At 48.7% G+C, this 20720-nt stretch overlaps 1 protein-coding gene across 9 annotated transcripts in view; it reads left to right on the top strand.

Annotated features, from left to right (window-relative positions):
- The first annotated feature begins 530 nt into the window (after positions 1-530).
- Positions 531-20720, top strand: part of GPD1L (glycerol-3-phosphate dehydrogenase 1 like) — a 120890-nt gene continuing 100700 nt past the window's right edge. For 5 of the 9 annotated variants that reach the window (XM_082637550.1, XM_082637556.1, XM_082637554.1 and 2 more), the window contains exons 1-2: positions 531-797; positions 16296-16473. In XM_082637550.1, the coding sequence (XP_082493676.1) occupies positions 625-797; positions 16296-16473 (351 nt within the window). In that variant the 5' untranslated portion in view covers positions 531-624. Of the gene's footprint in view, positions 798-1470; positions 1660-16295; positions 16474-20720 lie in introns of those variants that run through there. The other 4 variants (XM_082637551.1, XM_082637558.1, XM_082637557.1 and 1 more) reach the window with 2 other exon arrangements.

Raw genomic sequence — 20720 nt, 5'->3', positions numbered from 1 at the left:
GTTGGTGTGAATCTTGGCAAAGTATGTTGACTCCTCAAGTACATGAGTTCATTACTTAATTAGACAAATCTGTTTGGTAACACAAGTGGCAAAGGGAAAAAAATGAATAAAGCTTGGATAGTCCATCTTTCACATCATTCCCGCTTTGGTATCTTTCCTGGCAAATAACTGAGAACTCACCACCAGTGAGGAGTGGAGGGCATGTTCTGTCTCACTCATTCTAAGTAGTTCCTTGCCTAAGTGTCATAAGTAACAGAGATAAATTTTTCATACAATGTAGAAGTGAAAACAAAAATAACAGTTAATCCTCTGGGCATCAAACTAATAAGCCTAGTATTTTTCTAGGTACTAGAGTATTTGTTTCCTCAGCCAGTCTCCACTGATATTTTAGTTCTCTGGTTCTCAATCTTGAGTCCTTTTGCAATCACCCCTTGAACTTTAAAAAATTTGAATGTTTTGTATCCCATTCCGGGAGATTCTGATGCAATTGGTCTGGGGTGCTGACTGGGCGTGGGGATTTTGAAAAGCTCCAAAGACTCAGAGCTGCAGCGGAGTTTCAGAAACCCTGGTTCACACCGCTTTGTCCTCCTCCTCAGGGTCCAGCGCGGCGCCTGGTGGAAAGTGATGCTCAGAATGGATACACAACGTCCTGTTTCTCAGGAAGGAGGGAAGCGTGGTCTCAGAACCGCAAACCTCCTGGTGTCCTGGGGCGAAGACCATGAGGAGGCCAGTCCTGCCAAGCCAGTGGGTGACGGCGACGCCGCCCGCGTCCAGCTCTCCCCCTCCCTAGTGCGCAGGTACTGTCCGGCCAAGTCCCGAAGGCCTCAGAAGATACACGGCCACCGCGAAGTTCGGCGGTGCCAGGTGGTTTCTTGTTTCCACAAGGGAGGCGGAAGCTGAAGAGGATGGGGTGGCCACTTCGAGCTCTGGACCAAGCCTGGTTGACTTTAGAGTCAATCCCGGATTCTCTCTCGGCTCCAAACTGCAGCCCCGGCAGCCCTTCCCGAGAGGGTCGGAGTGGGGGGCACCCGGGCCAGCCGGGTCAGGACTGCTCCGCGGGGAGGCTAGTGCAGCCCCCGGCAGCTCTTCCCGAGAGGGTCGGAGTGGGGGGCACCCGGGCCAGCCGGGTCAGGACTGCTCCGCGGGAAGGCTAGTGCAGCCCCCGGAGCCCGGAGCGCGAGTCAGGGCGCAACCGCCCGGGGAGGCAAGGGGCGGGGCGGGAGCGTCGATCTAGGGGGCGAGAACTACAAATCCCGACAGGCCTCGGGCAGGGCTGGGCGGTGCCGGAGCGGGGCCGGGAGGCCAGCAGGGCCCGGGCGTGCGCGGTGGTTCTCGGGAGTGGGGGGGCGGGTCCTCCCGGCTGTCAGCTGTAGCCCTGTGCGCTCGGGCGGGGATGGTAGCGGCCATTGGCCGAGAGGCGGGAGGGGCGGGGCTGCCGCGAGCATCAGCTGGTTCAGGCCGAGCGGGAGGAGGCGGAGGCGGAGCGGGCGAAGGCGGGCGGCCGGTCGGGGAGGCGCGCGCCGGTCTGCTGCGTTCCGGCCTGGCCATGGCAGCGGCGCCCCTGAAAGTGTGCATCGTGGGCTCGGGGAACTGGTGAGCGGCGGCGGGCCGGCGGCGCGGGCTCCGCCTGCGGGAAGCCCCTCTGCCGGACGTCCGAGGGTGCGCGTCCCCGCCGCGGCGTGGGCACCGGGCACCGCGCGTGGGGAGGCGGGGCGGGCGGCCTCGCGGCCGGGCTGGGCACCGCGCGTCCGGGGAGGCCGCGCCGAGGCACTGGGCGGGGAGGCCCTGGGCCCGTGTGCTCGTGGGGGCGGCGCGGAGAGAGGGGACGGCGCACCGGCGGGCACCTGTCTGCGCTCACGGCACTGCGCGGCGGGCGCACGGAGGCCACCTGCTCGCCACGCCCGGGGGGTTTGCGCAACATCTTCAGGGCGTTCTTCATTTCTCCTGGGCACATCGCCTGGGTCGAGTTGGAGGAGGCTCGAGCGTTCTTGCTGGGGTTTCCGAATCGAGGAAACCGAGGCAGAGGGGACTGAAGGGCGCCTGCTATCCAGGTCGAGGGCGGGGCCGGCTCTGCCCTTCCAAGTGCGGGTCCCGCTCCGGCTTCTGCGAAGTCTAGTATCTTAATAAAGTATCGGGAAGAAAATCCAAGTTCCTACAGGCCGGGCTCCCCCAGTAGCTCAGGGACTTTGGGAATTCTCCTTTGGGGGGATGTTCGCGCAGCTTTGCTTCTCCGATAGGCTTTATTTGACTTTAGCGTTTATAAAGCACTTTGTGCCAGGCGTTCTTTTAAGCACTTTAAATGTCAGCTCTTTTAGTTACCTTTCTGAAACTTACACAGTGGGATTATTTGGTGTGTTTGGGTTACTGTAGAGGAAAGTGGACTGGGGGAGAGGAGGCAGAATATGGTATAGCATCTGATATTTTCAATCTTTTTTCCACAGCTGCGCCCTATTTTTCCCACATCCGAGGGACTAGTATAGAATAGTTCAAAGTGATGTCCTTAAAGTCCTGTTTTTTGGTGGCCGGACACTTATCACAGTTCAGGCTTCTAGGAGTCCTGCAGCAATTGGTACTAGTTACTAGGTCTCCGTCTTTAAGACTTGGCCCAGAAAGTACTTCTTTCAGGAAACCTTATCTGATTCTCCACTTTTCCATCCCAGCAAGGTGAGGGGCCTCTCCCCGTGCCTCTGTTGCTGACATCTGTCATTGCAAGGTGATGATTTATTTGATTATCTGTTTCCACTCCTCCCCTCCCAGCTCTTGAGAACAGCATCTACCTAGTGTCGGGCATATGCTAAGTAAATACTAAATGAATGTCTAAAAACTAACTTTTTAATGTGAAAATGTAATTGTATATGATTTGGCAATAATTCACATTGTTTAAAAGGTACCAAAAACCCCACAAAAAAAACCAGTGAAACATCTCCCATCCACACTTGTCTCCCAAGGTATCTCCTGGAAGAAGACCAGTGTTACCAGTTTCTTCTGTTCTTTCCGGAAGAATTCTATCAGATGCAAGCGAATGTTTACATATATTCTTTTATCTCTCTGCCCTGCAAATACTAGGATATTATGCACTTTTCTGTAAACTTCTTTTTTCAACCAACAACAGAATGTTCTGTCCCACACCTAATGGAGTTTGTACCTACCCACTGCAGAGCTTCGTATGGACTTTCAGCTGGACTTTGCCAGTTCTGATCCCAAGGTCACTTGAGTGAAATGTCAGCTGCCTTGTGGGCCCTGAGACTGAAAACGCGCCCATTCAGTGTGTGTTCTTTAACATTAGTTTCCTCTTCTGTAAGAGGCCACAGGACCACAGACAGCACCTTTTCGTCCTTTGCAAGGTGCAGGAAAAGTGGCATGGCTGGGCTACGCCAGATTTGGGCCTGAAACAAGAGTTGTGAAGTGACCCTCCTGCAGCCCTGCCCCCCCGTCCCCCCTCCCCCTGCTGGCCCCATGCCCCCGGCTTCCCGCAGCTTCTCTCTGATGTACTTGACTTCTTCTTGGCTCACTCCAGCCCAAGGAAATGGAGTAGAACTTGGCTAGTGACACTGGATCAGAGCAATTGAGAAATGTGCCGATGGTCTGGGCTGGCTGCCGGTTCCGTTAATGATGGGATCAGACCGGAACAGTCGTTGGCTTCCTTGTCGCTGCCCTGGGTGCAGAGCCATGCTAGTCCTAGAGAGAGGCTTACGACCTCCCCAGAGAGATTCAGGAACTTAGGAACAGAAAAGGACACAGAGAGGCTGCCCAGGGGCCCACTGAGTGTTCAGCTCTGGTCAAAGACATTTGACTGTCTGCTCCATGCAGATACGGTGGTTTTTCCAGGGATAGGGACACAAGTGGACACCATCCCTTCCTTCAGGTCACAGATAGAAGAGGATTTGGAAAATAAATTCAAAAGAAATACAAAGTAGAATGAAATATCTGTCACAAGATTAGACGTTTTAGATTTTTGTTTTTGTTCTGAATTTTTTTTTTTGTTCTCATGTGGCATGTGAGATCTTAGTTCCCCAATCAGGGATCGAACCCATGTCCCCTGCAGTGGAAGCACGGAATCTTAACCACTGGACTGCCAAGGAAGTCCCAAGAGTAGACATTTTAAATAGTGTTTTTAGTAATGTTTCTTAAAATGTGGTCCAAAGACAACTTGCATCAGACTTCGCACTGAAGCTAGACTTGCTGAATCATATTCCCTGAGGGTGGAACAGATTTTTCCCTAAGGGATTTTAGCCGCCTGCTGATTTTGAAACAGGTTACCAAAAGATGGACCCTTCCAGATGCTCAGGAATAGGAAATTGCTTAAGCATTGTTTACATTTGGGACTTTTTTTAAAAAGAAATTTATTTATTTATTTATTTGCTGTGTTGGGTCTTTGTTGCTGTGCCCGGGCTTTGTTTGGTTGCAGAGAGCAGGGGCTACTCTTTGTTGCGGTGCGTGGGCTTCTTGTGGTGGCTTCTCTCGTTGTGGAGCACGCGTTCTAGGCACGTGGGCTTCAGTAGCTGTGGCTCATGGGCTTCAGTAGTTGTGGCTCACGGGCTCTAGAGCGCAGGCTCAGTAGCTGTGGCATACAGGCTTAGTTGCTCCACAGCATGTGGGATCATCCCGCACCAGGGATCGTACCCGTGTCCCCTGCATTGGCAGGCGGATTCTTAACCACTGCGCGACCAGGGAAGTCCCTACATTTGGGACCTTGAAGCAGCTCAGAATGCTTATGGAAATAATGATGTTACATCTATAGCTAAAAGGTGACTCTAAAGCTCACATTGGTGCGTCCCCCAATGTAAATAATCATCAATTGCTATGCAGATACCTGAAGACTGATGGGCCTGTCCCGCCCTCCCTCACCTCTTTTCCTCTAGACGGTGGGAGAGAGGAGGCCAAAGGGGCCTCTTGCATCCAGCTGAGCCCTGTTGTGCTGCCCCCTGTGGGGATGCAGGGAGGTGCTTCCTAACCGACGTGGCTTTTCTTGGTCCTGGTGACTCACAATAGCAACAGAAAGGAAAAAAAAAAAGCTTCTTAGGTTCCTCCAAAGATGAAACAAAGTTCCTTCACCAGAACCTTGGGAAGGGCACCCAGACACAGTACAAGATGCAGTTCTAGAACTAAAACCTCAGGGTTGTATTTGCAGTCTAAGTCCAGAAACACCCCACACCTCCTTGGGAGGCCGGGTCAGGCAGCGGTGGAAGGAGGCACTCGGGATTCCCACCCCCCGGGTTTCTGGCCCCATCAAGTTCTAGGTCCTTGAGCAAACTGCTTCCCTCCAAGAATCATTGCTCCTGACATGGGTACCTGCTGTCTAGGATCGTGGTGAGGATGAAATGAGATGATCTGAGAGAGTGCAAAGTGACTAGCACTCAGTAGTTGGCAGCTAATGAAAAAATGCTGTCTGGGTTAGTTCCATCATCCTTGACCAGAGCCATCACAAAACACCTTTTCAAGGTCAGCGGTTAATAAGGTGGAATTGAAACCCAGATCCTTCTAACTCCAATGTCCATATAAATTCTTAGCATTTTCAGTGAGAAGTGTACTTTTACCAATGCCAATCACAAAATGCTAAGGAATAGAGGCAGAGGAAGGGAGAAGGTAAAAGAGCGGGAGGTGTTTCCGGGAGTTATCTTTTGCCCTTGTTTTCACCACAGCTTGACTCCTGGGACTGAAAGTCAGGGAGAGCTTTGGCCTACTTTGCACTGATGAGTGAAACTGGACGTGTGGCTGACCCTTTTTGTCCTGTTGGAAGCATCTGAATGCAGCCTGGCAGCTCTTTATCCCCCAGTGTCATCGTTTTCGACTGTGCTGCTCAGTGCCTGTGATGATTCTTGCTGTACCCCCACGTGGAGAGCTCGAAACAGTTTAGGCATCTGCGTGTTAGCTCCTCTGAGGTCAAAACGACCCCTTCCTGGTCCACAGACGGCGCTGACACACCTCTACTGTGGAAGTTGGAGGGAGAGGTAGTGGCGGTTCGGGCTGACCTGGGAGGAGACCCATTTCCCTTAGGAGCCAAGCTGAGGACACCTGCCAGGCTGATCTGCACACCTGTTTCTGTTGTTGTGCAGTGTATACATCACAGCTATATTGGGGATGAGTCTGATTTTCATATCTTAGCCCTCTTTCACCTCTTTCATCATTCTTCACTTCCTCCCCTCCCTTACGGGGGATAATCATAACAGTTACCACTTAGGGTCATTTTCTGTGTCTGGGATGTGTGTTGTTTCATTTAAATCTCATAACAAGTCTGTGCGGTAGTACTGTTATTCCTGTTTTATTTTTTTTGTTTTGTTTTGTTGGTTTTTTTTTGCGATACGCGGGCCTCTCACTCTTGTGGCCTCTCACGTTGCGGAGCACAGGCTCCGGACGTGCAGGCTCAGCGGCCATGGCTCACGGGCCCAGCCGCTCCGCGGCATGTGGGATCCTCCCAGACCGGGGCACAAACCCATGTCCCCTGCATTGGCTGGCGGGCTCTCAACCACTGCGCCACCAGGGAAGCCCTATTATTCCTATTTTAGATGACAAAACTGAGATTAGAAAACTTTTCAAGGTCAGTGGTTAATAAGGTGGAGTTGAAACCCAGATCTTTCTAACTCCAGTGTCCGTGTTTCTATAAATTCTTATTATTTTTAATGAGAAGCATACTTTTACCTGAGAACAAATCCCATCATCACAAAAATATTGAGTAGCTTACCCTCCCAAAAAAGTCTAGTATAACAATATTCCACTTAAGAAAAATCAAATTGAAATGAGGTCTTAAAAATCATCCTGGAGAGACTTCCCTGGCAATCCAGTGGGTAGGACTCTGCACTTTCACTGCTTGCGGCACAGGTTCGATCCCTGGTTGGGGAACTAAGATCCTGCATGCCTTGCAGTGCGGCCAAAAAAAAAAAATCATCCTGTTCAGTTTCCCTCCAAAGGAGGCATCCCATTTCTTGTAGACGTGACATGATCATAGTTTACTGTTTTTAAGGCACCTGATCTTAAAACTAATCTAGTAAATTAATTATTAGAAAAGTCTTATATTTGAGAGGAGAATCTGTCACCTCCAGCTTCTACCCATTAGTCTGTGAGCAGTGCTGAGGCGAGCCTACTCTTTTTTTTTTTTTTTTCCGGCTGCGTTGGGTCTTTGTTGCTGTGTAGAGGCTTTCTCCAGTTGCGGCGAGTGGGGACCACTCTTCGCTGCAGTGGCGGGCCTCTCATTGCAGTGGCTTCTCTTGTTGTGGAGCACGGGCTCCAGGTACGTGGGCTTCAGTAGCTGTGGCTCGCGGGCTCTAGAACGCAGGCTCAGTAGTTGTGGTGCACGGGCTCAGTCCCTCCATGGCATGTGGGATCTTCCCGGACCAGGGCTCGAACCCGTGTCCCCTGCGTTGGCAGGTGGATTCTTAACCACTGCACCACCAGAGAAGACCGAGCCCACTCTTTTCTAAAACATGTCCCATTGGATAGAAGAGTCACATGTCCCCTAAGTCTTCCCTGTGGCAGGCCAAGTAGTATCTCCAAGCCTCTCAGTCCTTGCTGGTGGGAAGTTGTGTCTGGGGTCGTCAACCATCCAGGTCTTTCTTCTTCCCCTCATCCCTAATTCCCAGGCTTGATGACGCCAGGGACTAAGCCAGAAGTCCCCCTGCTCCTTTAAGGTTATCCTAGTGGCACTTTGCCATCATTCTACTTTGGGGCTCAGTTCCTTCCACAGTTGGGTGCTAGGAACTTAATTGATTATCTGTTGCTGCCCCACTATCTCCCCTGAAACTTAATGGCTTCAAACAGCAATCATTGATTAGCTCCTGATTCTGGGGGTCAGCAATTTGGGCTAAGCGGGGAGAGTCTTCTGCTGGTCTCACCTGGGCTCACTCATAAGGCAGCGGTCAGGTGTTTAGTGGGCTGGGGCTCTTGGTCCTCGATGCCCCCTTTCACAGTGGGCGGGCTTTGGCCAGGCTAATGGGGGCGACCGGCCACGTGTCTGTCTTTCTGCAGCAGGCGAGCTTGGGCTTCTCCATGTCGTGGCTGGATTCCAACTTCAAGAGAGAGTTCATATAAATTCCTCACATAAGTGGAATCATACAGTAATTGTCTTTTTTGTAACTGGCTTATTTCACTTAGTATAATGTCCTCAAGGTTCACTTCTTTTGTAGCATGTGCCAAAATTTCTTTCCTTTTTAAGGCTGAATGATAGTCCATAGTATGAATATACCAGCTTTTGTTTATCTGTTCAGTCCATCAGTGGACACTGGGTTGCTTCCACCTTTTGGCTGTTGTGACTAATTCTGCTATGAACATTGGTGTACAAATATCTCTTTAAGATTCTGCTTTCAAATCTTTTGGGCATATGCCCAGAAGGGGAATTGCTGGATCATATGGTAATTCTATTTTTAGGTTTTTGAGGAACCACTGTATTGTTTTCCATAGCAGTTACACCATTTTATATTCCCACCAGCAGAGCACAAGGGTTCCAATTTCTGCACATTCTAGCACTTGTTTTTCTTTTGTTTTAATATAGTAGCCACACGAACAGGTGTGAGACGATATTTTGTTAATTGCATGTGATGCATATGATCATATGGCATATACAATTTTGCATCCTGTTTTTTGTTAAATGTAACATTCTATTTGAGGCTTTTCCTCTGCAGTTTGGATTTTGATAGACAGAAAGACTTTTTTTTCCCCCCAAATGCTTGGCTTTTATTTATTTATTTGTTTGTTTGTTTGTTTTTGGCTGTGTTGGTCTTCATTTCTGTGCGAGGGCTTTCTCTGGTTGTGGCAAGCGGGGGCCACTCTTCATCGCAGTGCGCGGGCCTCTCACTATCACGGCCTCTCCTGTTGCAGAGCACAGGCTCCAGACGCGCAGGCTCAGTAGTTGTGGCTCACGGGCCTAGTTGCTCCGCAGCATGTGGGATCTTCGCAGACCAGGGCTCGAACCCGTGTCCCCTGCATTAGCAGGCAGATTCTCAACCACTGCACCACCAGGGAAGCCCCAGAAAGACTTTTTCATCTGCTTCTCCCCCTCCTTTTTTTCTCTATGTGAAGTTGTTCACATTGATCTTTTTTCCTCTGTGGTTGCCATCTTTGATTTTAAACTTAGAAAGCTTCCCTATCCAGAGATCAAATAAACATTCACCAAGTTGAATCTATTTTTAAAATACTTTATTTTTCACATTTGCATCTAATACTCTGGCATTTGATTGTACTTTAAAAGCCCTTTAACTGCAAAGAATTACACAAAATGTTAACAGTTGTTCTCCCTGGGTGGTAAGATTATAATTTTTTTTTTGTCTTTCATGTATTGCTTTTATGAATAAGAAAGTAGATGTTATTTAAACCAAAACTGATCACCCTCTTCCCTTGGATCCACATGTAGGATCAGCCCTGGGCATGGGATGGGGAGAACCTAGCTGAACCTTTGTTTGTTCTCCCTAGAGAGTTTCCTCCTTGGTAAAAGAGGGATGGTCTGTGGGGTCCTTTCTGTGCCAGTAAGCTTCTGCACCCCGTGCAGTTCTGGGAATTGTCAACCTGACTTGATAGGCATCCTGTTCCTTGGTTGATTAAAATGTCACATCTTTTTAGAGAGGAAGAGGTGAGTGAATGCCAAGGGGTTGGGGGAAGGGGGGTGTTGCCAGTGGAGGTTAGGACCTCCAGCAGGTGAGTGTCTGTCCAGCTGGGACCCAGGGAGGGAGAGCAGAGTGGTGAAGACATGGCCTGGGCTGCGGATCTCTCCTCTTCCACTGACCACCAGTGTGATCCCGGGAGTTCAGTGTGTTCACTTGAAAAATGGGGATCGTGATAGTCCCTGTCTCAGAGGGTTGCTAGGGCTTAAAACAGATAATGTGGGTAAGGTATTGAAAACAGTACTCTCGTGGTAATCAGATTGCAATACATAAATGTATCAGACCAAGTGGTTATACCCTTTCAGTTTATACAATGTTATTTGTCAATTACGTGTCAATCAAAAACAAAAAGCAAACAAACAGTGCCTGACACCTGGTAGTCAGCAAATCCCTACCCTGTGCCTCTTGCCCCATCCTTCCCTCTCCCCTTCCCTTTCCCTCTGCTCCTTTCTCAGCCTCCTCTCCCTCTCTCCCCCTGCTGCTCATAACCTCTCCCCTCCCCCCTTCCTCCACCTCCCACCAGGTGTGGACTCTGGGTAAAAGCAGAGGACAGTCTCCATGCCCCGCCCTGTTCCTGCACCTTTGCTCCACGGGCCCTTCCCTCTGGCTCGAATTCTTCCCCACCCCAACCTTAGACTTACCAGCTTTATCCCCTGTGTCCTCTGTGCCCGGCACAGTGTCTGCATGGCATAGGTGCTTAATGTGTATTCTCAACAAATGATTCTACTCTACCCCTCAGCAAACAGGAATTAGTAGAAAGTGTGGGCTTTGGAAACAGATCTGGGCCAGAACTGCTGGCTCTACGTGGACAGTGTGACCGGGTGACTTATTCGTTCTCTCTGAGCCTCTACTTCTTCATCTGTAAAGTGGGGATAACGTGGCTTCTGGAAAGATGAAATGAGCTCTTGTGTCAAATACCCGGTGTGTACCCAGCTGGCACTGGGTTGTGATTTCCCACCCCAAGTCCCTTTTAAATTTTGTTGGTTGGGCTTCCCTGGTGGCGCAGTGGTTGAGAGTCCGCCTGCCGATGCAGGGGACACGGGTTCGTGCCCCGGTCCGGGAAGACCCCACATGCCGCGGAGCGGCTGGGCCCGTGAGCCATGGCCGCTGAGCCTGCGCGTCCGGAGCCTGTGCTCCACAACGGGAGAGACCACAACAGTGAGAGGCCCGCGTACCGCAAAAAAAAAAAAAAAATTTGTTGGCATAATATTGCTGAGGGTGCAAACTAGTCTGTACTTTGAGGCCCAAGACCTGTTGTGGTAAGATAATTCATGATTCCATGGGAAATGTGATATTATATCCCGGAGTAAAGACCCAGGACTGGCCGTCAGTCGTCCTGAGTCCCCCTCCCAGTTCTGGCACTACCTGGTTGAGTAACCCAAGGTCAGAGTGACTGAGCCTCCTGTGTCATGTCTTAATCTGCCAGGTGGAGGTTTAGATGGAATTAAACCTCCTTTAAACTGCCCTGGTCGCTTTTGTTCTGCTTATTCACATAGACTTTCTTTAAAAGTTGACTTTAAAAGAAAACTTTATATCACCACTCCAAAGACTGCAAGTAGAAGGTAACAGCAGCCACCAGTAGAATGGAAACAAAACAGTATTATAAAATCCTTGCCAGATACTGGTCCCTGCCAAGGCTCTGAGTGGAGGCCGCCTCATACTTTGGGAAGAAGGGAAATTCACACAGGCTGGGGAGCTGGGAAACACCGCAACACTCACATGAGACATTCGGCGCTCTCTCAGGGAGGCCAGGAGAGTTGAAAAGGGCACACATGCGTCATTGTCACTTGGTGCTGTGTGTGTGTGGGGGGGTGTGGGCAAGCGCTCAGCCATTGGGGCTACCTCTGGCCCCCACTCCTCACTTGGGGGAAAACCGGACTCATTGCAGACCTGGCCTTTAGTAGCTGGACGAGCTGGCAGGTGGAGCGATGGCTGCTTGTGCCCTTGACCCAGCCGTGTTAACTATCTGTGCCTGACCGGGCTGGAACAGTTACAGGACAGCCCCTGAAACAAGGAGATGCCACCACCGTGGCCATGGGACCCCAGCCCCGACCATGGCTGAGCCACACACAAAGTGCCTCCATGGACTGGACTGGACGCAGTATTTTTATTTGATTTTAGGCTCAGTTCTAATATATCTGTGCATATTTTTAGACTGGTCCTCTGTAGGCCAGGCATCTTTTTAGGACAGGGTTTTCACTTATATGTGGATTTTATGTAGTTGCCTTCAAAACACACGGGTTCTTCCAAAACACTCCCTTTGCTATTTGATCCTCTTCTTACACATATGTGACAAACACATTTAGTACCATTTCAGAGCCACAGAGGAGTTTTGGGTATGGATTATACTTAAAAACAAAAACAACTTCATTCAGGTGTAATTGAAACACAGAAAACTCAGACATACTTAATATTTGATGGGTTTGGAGATAGGGATATGCCCATGAAACCATCACCACGATCAAGGTAATAAACATCCATCACCTCCAAGAGTTTCCTCCTGCCCCCATCTCCCCATTTTTGGTGGTAAGAATATTCAGTACTATGTTAGCTATGGGCTTGTTGTATAGAATATATAGCCTTTATTATGTTGAGGTGAATTATATACTTTTGAGGTTTTATAAACAACACAGAAAAGGTGGACAGCAAAGAAAATACTTGGTTCAAATGGAGATGGTACTGAAAGAGATTAAAACAGAACAAATTAAAGTGTTTTCATTTCTGATCTCCAAAAAAATATATTATTGTATAAGTTATATAGAAAGGAACAAGACTAGGCCTTATAGGCATTAGAATCTTTTTGTTCATCTCCCTGGATTCATTTTTTTTTTAATTAATTTATTTTTGGCTGCGTTGGGTCTTCGTTGCTGCACGGGGGCTTTCTCTAGTTGCGGTGAGCAGGGGCTACTCTTCGTTGTGGTGCGCGGGCTTCTCATTGCGGTGGCTTCTCGTTGCAGAACATGGGCTCTAGGTGTGCGAACTTCACTAGTTGTGGCACACGGGCTCTAGAGCACAGTCTCAGTAGTTGTGGTGCACGGGCTGTAGAGCACAGGCTCAGTAGTTGTGGTGCATGGGCTTAGCTGCTCCACGGCATGTGGGATCTTCCCGGACCAGGGCTCGAACCCGTATCCCCTGCATTGGCAGGAGGATTCTTAACCACTGCGCCACCAGAGAAGTCCCTCCCTGGATTCATTCTTGAATTGAATTTCATGCTTCTTCCCCGCGTCCATCTCCTCCCTTCCCTTCCCTCCCCTCCCCCATCCATGAGTGGCAGATCCAGTAGCTTGGCCCAGAATTACCTGGAGTTACCTCAGCGTTGCTGAGTCTCATGCATCCCTTAGCTACCACTGCAAAATAGCCCACCCTCCGCCAACTCGGTGCTGAAAATAACAAGCACACGCTGAAAATAACAAGCACACATTGTTGCTTGTGCATCTCTGGATCAGCTGGTTAGTTCTTGGCTTGGCCCGGCTCCCTCACGTGTCTGTGATTAGCTGAGTGTTGGCTGGAAGCTCTGCTTTGCCTGCTTTTCCCATCCCTGGTGAATGAAGCCCTTTTTGCTTCTCTGCAGAGGTATGGTCTTCCTCAGCACCGTTCCCATGTCTTCTCCCGGGACCCCAGCCAGGTCTGTCCACCTTGGTTCCCTCAGCTGAACGCTGGGCAGGCTAGCCTTCCCATGGATTACCTGGGTTACATCTGAGTCCTTTATGTTAAAAGTCCCTCGCAATTTAACCTTCTAATCACAGTGTCCCTCATTCCCTTTCACCTCTTATCACACACAGGATTGTGAATTCCTTTTACCTTGTTCATCTCTCAAGTGGGTGGGAAGCTTTTGAGAGCTGTGCCTTTTATATCACCAGCATCTAGCCCAAGGCATTATGTGCAGTAGGTGCTCAGGACATTTTTGATAACTGAGATAAATGCGTGAATGAATGACTGAATGAGGTCCTTGATGAAACCTGGGAGGAGGTAAAGTGAGGTCCTGCTGACCTCCCATGAGTAAAAAATGCAACTGGAGTTTCCCTTATTTTTGTTTTGCTCTTCTAAGCCCCATTTGAACACCAAAGAACAAGGTATGGTGGGCTTAGTTCTTTCTTTTTTTAAATAAATTTATTTATTTATTTATTTGTGGCTGCATTGGGTCTTTGTTGCCATGCGCAGGCTTTCTCTAGTTGCAGTGAGCGGGGGCTACTCTTCGTTGCGGGGCGTGGGCTTCTCATTGCGGTGGCTTCTTTTGTTGCAGAGCACGGGCTCTAGGTGCGTGGGCTTCAGTAGTTGCGGCACGCGGGCTCAGTAGCTGTGGCTCACGGGCCGTAGAGCGCAGGCTCAGTAGTTGTGGCGCATGGGCTTAGTTGCTGCGCGGCATGTGGCATCTTCCCGGACCAGGGCTCGAACACGTGTCCCCTGCACTGGCAGGCGGATTCTTAACCAGTGCGCCATCAGGGAAGCCCTGGTGGGCTTAATTCTTAATAGTTCCAATTCTTTTTTTTTTTTTTTTTTTAATTTATTAATTTATTTATTTAGGCTGTGCCGGGTCTTAGTTGCAGCATGCAGACTCTTAGTTGCAGCATGCACGTGGGATCTAGTTTCCCGACCGGGAATCAAACCTGGGCCCCCTGCACTGGGAGCATGGAGTCTTACCCACTGGGCCACCAGGGAAGTCCCAATAGTTCCAATTCTTAACTAACTTTTCAGCAGAAACACAGTAGGTTTGCCTCTGGTTGCAAATGCTTGGCTTCCACAGGAGGCGGCTGTAAAGGGAGAAACAGGTGTATTCCAGTAAGACTGTGGACCATGGGTAGGGGGTTCATGGTTCTAGTTTATTTTCCCACTTGATTTACTAGACATGGATTCCTAGTGTCTTATAGATCCCCTCCTCGGTTTGCTCAGTTCCCCAGAATCACACTTGCTCTCTTTGACCTTGTGTGAGTTATTAGGATAAACATTAGGGTAAAAGTGATAGTGATGGTGGGGAGATTCTCGGACTTTTTTCTGCAGGGTGTCAGAGGAGAATTGGATTAATGGATATTTAGCTAATAAACTGTCCTGCTGACAGAGAATAAGGACTTCCCAGGGAAAGCCACAGAGCTTTGATGTTTACAGCTATTCCTTTGTGAGGAAGGAGAGCACCAAAGTTCTAGATCCTTGTGCAGAGCAGCTGTTCTCAACTGGCCGCACGTCAGTCCCAGGGGAGCTTTAATAACTGCTGATGCCTGCTCCCACTCCAGAGGTACCCATTTCATTGATCTTGGCTGTGGCCTGGGACTCAGTCTCCCAGGTAATTCTATTGTGCAGCCAAACATAAACATAAGGATAACTGTCTCCAATCTGTTCTGCATCAGCTTGGTCCCACCCCCTTTCTGTCATCACCCCTTACTCCATTTCACAAATTGTCTGAATCATTAGAAAAAATCGTTAGAAAAAATAATGAACGCCCTGACACGTGAATTCTCAAGGTGCTCTTTACGATTCTTTCCTTTGCTCTTCACACCAGGAAAGTTAACTAAGAAACTATTTCTCTGTTCGGATTCCTATAAAAGAGCTTGATTGGTTCAGCCGGGATTAGGTCCCACCCATGGCCCAATCAGTGTGCACTCAACACACCTGTGAGATGAGCACAGGCGCTCGCTGACCATCATCACCTCTGCCACGGGGACCAGCCGCACACCCACGGCTCTTGTGCAGAGGACTGGCTTTAACTAGCATCTTCTCTTCCCCTGTGGGAAAGCCTGTGGGAGACGGATTCATGACCAGAATAGGTTTGGTGAATAGAGATGCAGAAAAAAGGGAGCTTCTAGAGGCCTCTGGGTGTCTGCTGGGGGGACCCATGCCCTTGCTGTGCTCCTTTTCTGGAATCCACTTGGGTCTTGTCTTTCCTTTATGACTGTACATGGAGCCTGTTGCAGTTCACCAGAACACAGCTTATCCTACGGTAGCTGCATATTAATCTCCTTGATGGATTTGAAACATAGCCTAGTTGCTTCGGAGACTTCATGAACACTTGAAGTGTTATTTTTATGCCATCCTTCAGGTGGATTTCTCTTCCTTCTGTGATACCCTCTTCCAAGATAGGTTGGTGCTTACTAGTTTCAAGGGGTGGTGCTTTCTGACCTTATAGCAAATTCTGGGGCTTTCCTGATCATGGGGTGGTATTTCCAAGTGAAAACAACTAAGTTTCAAACAGCTTGGACTTCCCTGGTGGCGCAGTGGTTAAGAAACCGCCTGCCAATGCAGGGGACACGGGTTTGAGCCCTGGTCCGGGAAGATTCTACATGCCATGGAGCAACTAAGCCCATGTGCCACAACTACTGAGTCTGTGCTCTAGAGCCAACGAGCCACAACTACTGAGCCCATGTGCCACAACTACTGAAGCCTGCACACCTAGAGCCCATGCTCTGCAACAAGAGAAGCCACCGCCATGAGAAGCCCGCACTGCAACGAAGAGTAGCCCCTGCTCGCCACAACTGGAGAAAGCCCGCGCGCAGCAACGAAGACCCAGTGCAGCCAAAAACAAACAAATAAATAAATAAATTTATTAAAAAACCAACCAAAGAAACAAAAAAACAGCTTGTGGCTGAGGCGACATCACATCTGAGTTCTAAGCTCAGTGCTTGAATCAGAACACAAGTCTCCTGAAATATAATCTAGTGCTTTTTCTCTTCTGCCCAAGTGAGTTTGTTTTCTTTTCCACTGTTTCTTTTGCAGGGGTTCAGCTGTTGCAAAAATAATTGGTGATAATGTCAAGAAACTTCAGAAGTTTGCCTCCACGGTCAAGATGTGGGTCTTTGAAGAAACGGTTAATGGGAGAAAACTGACAGACATCATAAATAATGACCATGAAAATGTAAAATATCTCCCTGGACACAAGCTGCCAGAAAACGTGGTAAGACTGGTTAATTCTAAAAGTTACACTCAGTTGAGTTAGCACTTGGGATGTGGGGAGATGGGAAAGCTGCTTCCCGGGTCTCCTGTTCCTCTCTACCACCAGGTTCATTGCTTGGTCCGTTTTGGTTTTCCTGACTCTGAACATGGGCCTTGTGTTAGTTTGCTAGAGCTGCCATAACGAAGTACGATAGTCTGGGTGGCTTAAACAACAGAAATTAATTTTCTCACAGCTCTGGAGGCTTCACATTGTCTGGAGGAAGAAATTTTCCTCTACCCTCTAGGTTCTTCTGTCTGGTCTGAGAATTAAGTTGACATGAGACAGATTAACAGGAGAAAATCAAACAAAGTTTAATAACATGTATGCATAGGAGAGAACCAGGAAAACTATGTCATTCACCAAAATGGCTGAAGCCCTCACCTTAAATATCCTCAGCTAAAGACAAAAGAGGATGTTGAAGGTGGGGAGAGTCAGTTCTGGGAGGTGATAGGGAAAGCACAGTAAACAAGGGTAAGGTGTTTACGCAGATTTAAGTCAGTGCCTGCCCCTTTCCTGAGAGTTTCTAGAGATTTAGTCCTCCCAGCTCTTCCAGGTACTTGGAGGGAGACCCCCTTACAAATGGAGATTTCCCTCATGAATGTAAATGTTTCTTACAAAAGGACAACTCCTACTTGGTTTTCAGTTTCTTCCTTGTCTGCTGTTTCTTAAAAAACAACCACCTTAAGATAATTAATGTGCCAGGGCTGCCCTGGTGGCACAGTGGTTGAGAGTCCACCTGCCGATGCAGGGGACACGGGTTCGTGCACCGGTCCGGGAAGATCCCACATGCCGCGGAGCGGCTGGACCCGTGAGCCATGGCCACTGAGCCTGCGCGTCCGGAGCCTGTGCTCCGCAACAGGAGAGGCCACAACAGTGAGAGGCCCGCGTACCACAAAAAATAATAGTAATAATTAATGTGCCAAAGAGGCATATTTTGAGGTGGCAAAATCTGCTCCCCTACAAAGCCCAAGATCAAGGTGTTGGTAGGGTTGGTTCTTCTGAGGCCTCTCCTGGACTTTTCTTCTTCCTGTGTCTCCACGTGGTCCTCCCTCTGTGTATCTGTGTCCTAAGACAGACACCAGTCATGTTGCAATGGGGCTTACCCCAGTGACCTCATTTTAACATAATAACCTTTACAAAGAGCCTGTCTCCAAATACAGTCGCATTCTGAGGTACTAGAGTTAGGACTTCAACATATGAATTTTGGGGGAACACATTGCAGCTCATCATAGGCTACTTTCTTGGCATTCAGAATGGTGGCCACATCAAAGCTAGAACTAATAATTTTACCTTTGTCTTGTGTCTCTTGGTAACTCCCTGGATACCTATTGACGAAAAATTAATCAGTCGGTCTAAGAAAGAAGTAGAAATTTTATTCGAGCCAAATTGAGGGTTATAACTTGGGAATAGCATCTCAGTGTTGAGAACTGTTCTGCCCATTAGAAGTCAAGGCATAGTTACATAAGTTTTTTGAGACAGAGGGCTTTATGTTAAATGAATTACTGACAGTTCATACAATCCAAATCTGTACAAGATAAAGAAGGAATGTTATGTTTAAGGAGTTGTCTCCTTGATGCTAAAAGAATGTTGCTCTTCATGGTTGAGCAGGTGTTTCTGCCGATGGGGAAGGTTTGGTCCATGTGTAATGCAGATACACAAAGCACAGTAGAGGGGAGAGAGGAGACCAAAGGGCAGAGAAAATTTATTTTGTTTAACTTTTTCTTGTCTTGCCACAAAATATGAATTTTATTTCACATACCCTTTCTAAGCACATGGACATTGGTCCATCCCTAGGCCAGCTAATGCACTGGTGAAACCGTGCACCTCAGATTGGGACTTGAACCCACGTGCTGGGACTCAAACCCAGCCAAAACCCACAGTCTTCCAACTGAGGTCACACACCTGGTTTCAGGACTTAATGAAGCTCAGGTTCTTGATGTCTCATCGCAGAAAGAATTCAGTGAGAGACAAAGTGAAAGGTCAGAAGTGGATTTATTTAGAGAGAAACACACTCCACAGAGTGTGGGCCATATCAGAAGGTGAGAAAGGCACCGGGGTATGGGGGTTGTCAGTTTTTATACTGGTGGGTAATTTTATAGGCTAATGAGTGGGAGGAGTATTCCAGCTATTTTGGGAAGGGGTGGGGATTTCCAGGAATTGGGCCACCACCCACTTTTGGATCCTTATGGTTGGCCTTAGAACTGTCATGGCGCTTGTAGGTGTGTCATTTAGCTTGCTGATGTGTTACAGTGAGCATATACTGAGGCTCAAGGTCTGTTGGAAGTTGACTTGTCCACCATCTTGGACCCATTTGGTTCTAATCTGTTTCTGTCATGTCCTTGGGCTCTGTCGTTCTTTCAAAGGTTGTGCCCTGCCCCCTTCCCTCCAGTTTTATTGGTCTGTAATTAAAATCAAGGTCAAGACCTAAATTACCGAATAAGATTGGAGGAAATAGAAAATGGGAAGACTGACAGTTTAAAATTCCAGCTTATTAGTCCTGAGCAGGAAAAATCTAGGTTATTGCCTGGCCTCATTCCAGTGACTTGCAGAGGAAGGAGAAGGTGAGCCTGAGAATGAAAATGGTGACCCGGCTGCTTGTGTGAGTGGAATTTATGAATTCCTGTTCCAGATTCACCCCTGGATGGCTTTCTGTAAGAATCTGTTTGAAAACCAGCCCAGGTGGCTGCCTGACTCCTAGCAGGGGAGACAGATTTCTTGGCTGATGAATGCCAGCAAGTTTGGAGATGCAAAGACCTTGCTCACTGAGGATTTCCAGTTGCCTTTGGCTACAGTGTTCATTGGTGTCAAGCCCTGTGCAGAGTAGTTTACATGTATCATCATGTTACCTGAAAACTGGGTTTACCTCTTAGATTTATTACTTGGAGCAAGTAAGGAGAACACCAAGGATCTTTCCTAAAGCAGTGTCACCCCAGCAACAAAATTGGGGAAGTTTTTTTTGGCAAGAAGTAGATTTAGTAATATAGGACGCTTGTATGAGATGCAAGCGGTCAGGCGAGGGAGCTCTGCCCTGAGGATTAAGTGGGCTACAATTTTATAGTCAAAGGCAAGGGGGAGGGGGAAAATTTGTGAAGTTTTAAGCTAAGGGAACATGCATACTCAAGAAGGGTCTTGGGTGGTGGACTGAGTGAGTCCAAGCTAAAGTGGATTGAAAGTTACAAGGGTTGGAAATGGTCAACATCATCATTCCTTAGGTTCCAGTTGATCTGGTGGTGTTTAAACCCGAGGCGGGTTTAAATCCTGCAAACCGCTTAAGGTAGTGCTTTAGGCCAGTGTAACTGGGAGTCTTTACAACTGATGTATTATCTTTGCTATTGTTACTTCTCTTGCCTGATAAGTTTGTCCTTTTGATCATTAATTACTGAGACCTGTTCAAAGGCAAGCACTGGGGCTCAGATCACAAAGTGGCTTAGGCCAAAGATGGCTTCTCTTCTGTCAAGAAAGCCATGCCTTGTTCTCTTTCTCCAGGGAACCCCATCCCTGTCTGGTTACAGTCTCATTTAATGTTCTCAGTGACCCTCTTAGGTTGGTGCTATTAGCTTTCTTACTGTGATGGTGATTCTGATTTTATAGGGGAAGAAACCAGGGTTCAGAGAGGTTAATGAACTTGCCCCAGGTCACAGAGCTGGTGGCTGGCACACCTGTTCCTGAGCCTGCTGAGTCATGGCCTTTTAGACAGTGATGACTTGATGACTTCCCTGTGTCACTGCACTAGGGCCGGGCAGCGTTTCCCTGCAGTTACTCCTGGTTCAGTAAGTGGGGAGAGGAAGGTTCCCTAGGGTTCTGAGCTGGGCAGTTAAGTTACCCAAGTGTCTGGTGGAAAGAGTAGAGGCGCCGCTGTTCCCGCGGCTCTGGAAGGCCTCTGAGGTCATCTCTAACCATGCTTGGCACAGACCATTCCTCCGAGCTTCCCTTCTCATACCTGTCGGGATCGATTACTCCTTCCCTTCTGTAGAGAGTTCCTTCCGCTCTGTGTGGACCACTCTGTACCCCCACCTGCCCCAGGCATGTGGGCTTGACTTTCTGGGGTTTCGTTCTCCCAAGGTTCCTAGCGTAGTGCTCAGGGAACATGGGGGGAGGTGAATCTGCCAGATGGTTCTCTGCCTGCACAGAGAACAGGGGAGCAGGGGGGAAGGAGGGAGTCAAGAGCCACGTCCCTCAGAGCCTGGCCCATGACTGACTCCACCCCC

This window comes from Mesoplodon mirus (assembly GCF_964341445.2).
Source record: "Mesoplodon mirus genome assembly, chromosome: 12".
NCBI lineage: Eukaryota > Metazoa > Chordata > Mammalia > Artiodactyla > Ziphiidae > Mesoplodon > Mesoplodon mirus.
The sequence above is the reverse complement of the archived record's forward strand: the minus strand, read 5'-3'. Positions and strand labels throughout refer to the sequence as shown.